Consider the following 6,442-nt stretch of genomic DNA (forward strand, 5'->3'; position numbering starts at 1 on the left):
TTGTCCAATGAAAGTGCAAATTATGGAAAGTAGGCCAATTGGTGTTACGTATTTGTCGGATATTTGTCGTATCACAAGTTTAAGTAGAATTATCCCCCACGCCGCGCCCAGTCGAGAAGCGACTACGCTCCATGTTGCCGGGAGCATTTCGCTTTTCTCGCCATCCCTTTCGTTTGAGCTGTCGATGTCTTCCCATTAGACCCACAAAAGGGGAGATCGGGCAACGATCGTTTGGCCCATTTCCAGAGGAGCGCAATACCAATGGATAGCCAGCAAAATGGGTGGGAGGGGGCGCTCTCGTTGGAGCAGCGATCGTTGACGCAGTGGATGATCGAACTTCATGCTGTGGAGCCTTCCCGGCAACATCACCATGCCTGCTTGTGACAACAGGACAACAATGTACGAGGTAGTGTTGATAAATATCTACTATTGACGCTTGATCTCGATGTCGTCGGCGGCAGCGTCGGGGTGGCTCAAGTCCAACTCGTCGTCGCTCGGTCCAGGTGTCGTATCATGTGGCTCATGATGGGGGGCCATGCCCACGTCCGTCGGGCGAGAGCACTTCAAACTGTCTGCGTCTACAAACTCAAATGCCATTGCAAAATCGCTCGAGACAAAGGTGCGAACGAGGCCATCCTTGGGTCGGGCTCCGATGTACCACCGCCGGAGCCGCCGAGATTGGAGCTCTCCGTTGAATGCATACTCGAAGCGAAACAGGTTCTCCCGGTGGTACATGCGCTGATTGATCAGTTTGACGCACTTGGCCTTGGAGCAAACCTGCCGACATCCGAGTGAGCGCATGTGTGGAGGAGGAGTTCGCCTTACCATGCGACCTGTGGCGACTTCCTGGAACGACACTTTAACCACATTCACGTCCGTGTGGTCGGCAAATGCGAAAAAAGGCGTTGGAAATTGCTGGAGCAACGGATTGGTCTCGTCAAAGTCGCACTCGACCAGGTACAGAATCTCGCCACGAGCTTGGAGGAATCGGTTCGAGCTGTCTTTCGCCTTGATGTACACGCGCTTGCGATGACCGGCATCGTCCACGTGGTTTAGTCGACGGCACAGCGCCTTGCACTGAAGGCGATACGATTCCTTGAGCTCGTGTACTTGCGAGTTGAGTGCGTCCAATTTGCACGACAGCGACCGCTGGCGGATGTACGGCACCGTCGTGGGACTCGTCGTGAAGATCTGCTTGGCAAAGAGTCGGCCAGTCTTGCACCAGTACGCAACATGTTCGCAGTTCAGGGACAGGATGTTGAAGTGACCGCGGCCAGCGCCCAAGAGAAACTTGCACCGCGCAAGGACGACCGGCGGGATATCCGACGCCGACCGATGGACTTCGCCGAGTTTCGAGATCGCATCGCCCAAAATCGACGAGCTGTACTGCACGCGGCGGAGGTGTTTGAACTGTCGGCCATTCAAGAACGCTTCCAACGTCGTCAATCGAAAGTACGAGTCTGCCTGGGCCTCAGCAAAGTTGGACAGTGGACTCCACGTATGCGCCACCATGACGGTCGCCATCGACGTCCCGCGCTCGTACACGATGCCGTGGTGGGAATACGAGATCGGCCACCGCCCAAAGTCCCAGATACACACCTGGTCACCGGGCTGGAGCGTCGACACGTCGTAGACAGCGGTGTTCATCGGCAACAATGGCAGTGGAGTGCTTGCGGCGTTTACTGTCGGCTTGCCACGCCGTCACAGAAGAACTCTCGACACAATTTCTATGAGCGTTTGTATGTTGGCCGAGGAGCCAGTCGACGGCATGACCTAAAAAACGCAACGAGATGAAATAAAACGTGGATTTGATGCCCGTAGAAGAATACTCTGTCGTTGTAAATGTGCGGTCATATATCCTGAAAATTTCTTCCCCTTACAACAAGATGGAGATGTGTACCCTTCAATTTAATACAACAACTTAAAGCTTCTTTGCATATTTTTTTGTAAATGTATTTCTTTTAATGTCGTGTCTTTACTCAAGGATTCGACGGTACCTGACGTTTTAACGCAGGTATCTATTTAACGTAGTTCAACTTGAACTCCTCGAATGTTGTCGACGCCGCTGCTTGACTGGCCTGCGTTCCGTCGTTCAGCATTCAACGAGACCGCCCACACGTAAGTTTAACAGATTGCCCTGTGTGCCTCTCAAGACATTTGACCTCCGTCTTGTATCCCCCCAGTGAGCTGGAGAGATCTGATGATTCTATTCAACCAGTGTCCAAGAGCTTCTATCGGGGCACGCCTGCATATTGTATCTAGAGCACCTGCGTTCATGCTTTGAAGTTGTGCCTTTGTAAGCGCCGATGAACGGGAACACGGTGCACTGGGAAGGTGCTTCCTGCTTCGATTCCTGTGTAGAGCCAACCAAATGGACGACCTTTGACACGTGGCCAACATGGTCGTACGTTTACCGGCAGTCGTATAACTGCATGCAACACGACGCTACAGGCCAGCAACCCTTCCAGCTTGAAAGGACTTGCTATCACGATCTGTCGAATGAAGCGTCCAACTCGTTTCTACCACATTGGCCGGTAATGTACGCGTCAACCGCACCACCATGATACCAACTGGCTCGAGGCAATTTGAATGCACGATGAATCCATCTACACTCGCCATCCTTTCAACTGGAAGCCGCCGCATCGCAATCACGATCAACACAACGTCGTTCGTGCAAATATATCCGACATGCCGGAGGGAGACATTCCAGTACGCGGCACTGGTTCAAGCCACGACGGTGTCTCATGCAGCGGGAAAATGGATGCCCTCGGCCGCGGTCGCGAGCTGTAACTGTCCAGCGGAGAAGTTATCCGGATTTCTTCCGGATACCGTGTGTGTTGAGCGAATTTAGGCGTGTGGAGGCAATATGATGGGGGGAGGACCGCCGCCGCGCCTCGGTGCAGACGGCGACTGGGTGTGCCCGAAGGAAGGATGTGGCAACATTAACTTTGCCCGCCGCATGGAGTGCAACCGATGCTTCACACCTCGGCTTGACGCTCCCAAGAAACAGTTTGGCGACAGATCGTTTGAGAAGAAGACTGGGCTGTTTGGACCTGGAGACTGGGCCTGTGGCAAGTGCGGCAACATGAACTGGGAGCGTCGCAACGAGTGTAACATTTGCAAAGCCCCCAAGTCCTCTCTAGGTCCTGATGAAAAACGTGACGGTGCCGGTGGAGGGTTCAACGAGCGGCAAGATCGTGTCGCGTCAGCTCGCCGTGAAGTCGCCGACGATGGGTATGATGACTTTGGTCAACGACGACAAAAAGCGACCGTGAGTCAGAAAGATCGCGAAGCTGCGGCGTTGGCGCGACTGAAGGCGAGCTACAGTGCCATCTACACCAACGAACCATCCGGTGGCGCCCAATGCAGCGATGACGACGCCACCACACGAAAACCGGCATCTTCTCGACGGAGCCCAGACAATACCAGTAGTCGACATCGCAGCCCAGAAGGAAATCGGCGTCGCGGAAGTCCCGAGTCCAGCCATCGCCGTCGAAGTCCGGAACCGTCTCACAGACGACGCAGTCCGGATCGGCGTGGCCGTAGCCCCGACCGACGACCGAGTCGCAGTCGTGATAGATATGATAAGCCATCGTCGGGCCGGCGCAATAGCCGCAGTCGGTCGAGGGACCGGCGCCGATAGGTGCATGAAGTGCATGATAATGTTCAGGATTTGAATTCTACAGTTTCGATCATTGAAATCCTGGTTTTAAGGACTCAATGCTTACATTTTCGCAGTTTTCATCCCGCTAAATGAAACTTTCGAAACGTCATGTCCTTAAAGCAAGGTCAAAATAGTTACAAGTTGACGTCGATGGGGAATTTCCACAACGTTTTAGGGCGGGAAGCCATCACTCCATTGCCGCCGACAGTGAACGTCGATATGAAGGGACCGACGGCGCTGTCGTTAAATCCCATACGACCAGGGACATGCCTTCACCTGCTGGTTGAGCATGCAGACGAGTTGAACCCGATGTGGGCTTGGGTTCAAGGACTCGCGTATAACGACCTGGACCGCGTACGCAATTTCATCCCTTCGTCGTTTTGTCCTTCATTCGGTTGCTTCCATTCAGGTCTTGATGTTCGAAGATGCGCCGTGGGTTGCCACGCTTCGGATGTTGCATGCTCTGGTCGCCGATGCCAAGCGTGAAGAGGGTACAGGGAACGACGGAATGCAAGGCCTACAGACGACGACAGAATTTAAGAGACACCGAAGTTTTCATACGTGATGATCAAATTTGAGCCAATCAAATCACATGAAGTCAAAACATAACAAATCATTGGCCAAAATAAAAACTTGGCGGGAAAACATTTAAAATTCGCGCCATACTGAGCCCTTTCACACATGCCAATCACTTTCGAATGGCACTTGAGCTACGCGACAAGATCAGCCAACATCAGAGGCCACGGCGGCGATACTGCCATGTCACAGAGCTGCAAATGATAGCTGCCATGCAGACCGCATCAGTCCGCGAGCTTGAAGCAAGCACCGGAATCCCGAAGAGCAACCTCTCGCGTTGGTTTCAACAAAAGGACCAGATTTTGTCCTTCGAGGGCACGAAGAAGCGTTTCCACCTCGATGGCGCGGGTCGACCAGAGGAGATTCCGGACACGAAGGAGCTCTAAGCTATCATGCTGAAGCGCCGTGAAGCCGAATGTGCAGTAACGTCTACCCACTTGGTGAACCACTTGAAACGCTACCATCGCGACTGGCTTGCCAACTATCTATAGCAGTCAGGATCGGGCAACAAGTCTCTGCTTCACTTCCTCCAACGTTTTTGTGCCCGCAACGGCTTTACACGTCAAAAGCCGACAAAATCACAGCGCAAGCAAGAGGACCTACAAGCGCTACGAGCGGCATTCGCGGCAGATTTCAACAGCCTTTGACGGTTTTGCCCCCGACTGTATTATCAATGTTGATGAAACCAGCATGCACTACGTCATGCCACCACATGCTATTTGGGCCGTCAAGGGCGGTAGTTCAAAGATATCAAGTGGCGAGAAGCATGCATATCGAATGACAGCAGTTCTCTCTGTTCGTGCAAGTGGCGAGAAGATGCCAATTCTGTTTATCATCCGCGGAACCCCTGGAGGTCAAATTGAAGCAAGTGAGTTCGACTCGATTCCAATCGGTCATTTTTACACGGTCCAAGACAAAGCTTGGATGGATGAACGGGTATGGTCATATTACCTTCGTTCCGTTTTGAGACCTCAAGTGCGTGCGCCCTCAGTGCTTCTGTTGGACAATTTTGATCCCCATGTAAGCGGCGTCGGCATCAAGATCGCGAATGAGGAGGCAGGTTGCATCGTTGCCCCAATCCCCCCGAATGCTACGAGCTACGTACAGCCACTTGATGTGGGTATTATGACCCCATTCATGCGTCATTTGCGTGATTTGTGGTTAGAGATAGATCGTGTAGATTGTGGAGATGGGGACGAAGGGGTTGATGATATTGACATGATGATAGTGACTGCACAGGAGAAGAGGATGGCTATGATTAAGCGTGCTATCACGGCTTGGTCACGCATCACACCGCAAGAAATTCGTCGTAGTTTTGCCAAAGCTATTCCACAATATAACATATTTTTGGTTCGAAGTAAGATGAAATGGATTAAATTGGTCATTAAATTTGACTCGATTGCTGGCGAGGAATGGCCTTGTCAAAACTTGTACTGATGACTTCAGACGGCACCATATCCCAAGCCGCAATCGCTCGCTTGATCAGCGCCATTCGCTTCAGCTTCGAGGTGAGAGAAGAAGGATCGTCGTCGTCGCCCTCAATCATTTCCTCATAGAGCCAAAGCTCCCGCATGTTGCGCTTGAAAGGCGCCATGACAACAACGTCGAGCGGCTGGAAGAAGGACGTGGCATTCGGCGGGAGTAGACAGAGTTGAGAACCAAGCTCTTCTTGTACGGCTCATGTGACTCAAAGTTGTCCAGGATAACTACCGAAGCTTCCTCAATGTGGTCGTGAAGGACGTTGCTGAAGTAAGACTTCCACACCATACAAGCCCTCTCTTGAACAGCGTAGGCATGGCCAGCGGGAAACGACGGTACCTCGTGAGTTTCGACGCGCCCACCAGGTTTACCTTTCATGATGAACATGATAGGAAGCTTTTGACCATCGGCGCGAGCAGTGAGCACAGCCGTCATGCGCATGGAATGCTTTTCGCCGGCTGAATTCTTGGAGCTTCCACCGCGTTTGGCCCAAATGTAGTTTGGAGGCATGTCATAGTAGATGCCTGTCTCCTCAACATTGTACGTGCACTCCTTGCCATAGGCCCTGTACTCACAATGAAACTCGCATGCAAATTCATCCCGTGTTTCGGCCAGAAACACTTGGCTTTTCTTGCATGTCGTTGGGCGTTGTCTCGAGAATTCATGACGTTTGGCAAAGCGTCGGAGCATCTGCTGGATGGACTTGTAGCCGAACCCGGGACG

At 52.4% G+C, this 6,442-nt stretch overlaps 3 protein-coding genes across 3 annotated transcripts; 2 read left to right on the plus strand and 1 right to left on the minus strand.

The window, feature by feature from the left end:
* Positions 1 to 372: 372 nt before the first annotated feature.
* H310_12150 (hypothetical protein) lies at positions 373 to 1,730 on the minus strand. Its single transcript, XM_008879131.1, has 2 exons — positions 826 to 1,730; positions 373 to 777 (listed from the first exon to the last, which is right to left on the minus strand). Exons 1-2 carry the CDS (start codon positions 1,645 to 1,647, stop codon positions 427 to 429), a joined length of 1,173 nt encoding a protein of 390 aa, XP_008877353.1. The 5' UTR covers positions 1,648 to 1,730; the 3' UTR covers positions 373 to 426.
* Positions 1,731 to 2,779: 1,049 nt separating this feature from the next.
* H310_12151 (hypothetical protein) lies at positions 2,780 to 3,716 on the plus strand. The gene has a single exon (XM_008879132.1). It carries the CDS (start codon positions 2,867 to 2,869, stop codon positions 3,641 to 3,643), a length of 777 nt encoding a protein of 258 aa, XP_008877354.1. The 5' UTR covers positions 2,780 to 2,866; the 3' UTR covers positions 3,644 to 3,716.
* Positions 3,717 to 3,748: 32 nt separating this feature from the next.
* Positions 3,749 to 4,336, plus strand: H310_12152 (hypothetical protein). Its single transcript, XM_008879133.1, has 2 exons — positions 3,749 to 4,018; positions 4,074 to 4,336. Exons 1-2 carry the CDS (start codon positions 3,773 to 3,775, stop codon positions 4,227 to 4,229), a joined length of 402 nt encoding a protein of 133 aa, XP_008877355.1. The 5' UTR covers positions 3,749 to 3,772; the 3' UTR covers positions 4,230 to 4,336.
* Positions 4,337 to 6,442: the final 2,106 nt, after the last annotated feature.

This window comes from Aphanomyces invadans (assembly GCF_000520115.1).
Source record: "Aphanomyces invadans strain NJM9701 unplaced genomic scaffold supercont1.36, whole genome shotgun sequence".
Lineage (NCBI taxonomy): Eukaryota > Oomycota > Saprolegniomycetes > Saprolegniales > Verrucalvaceae > Aphanomyces > Aphanomyces invadans.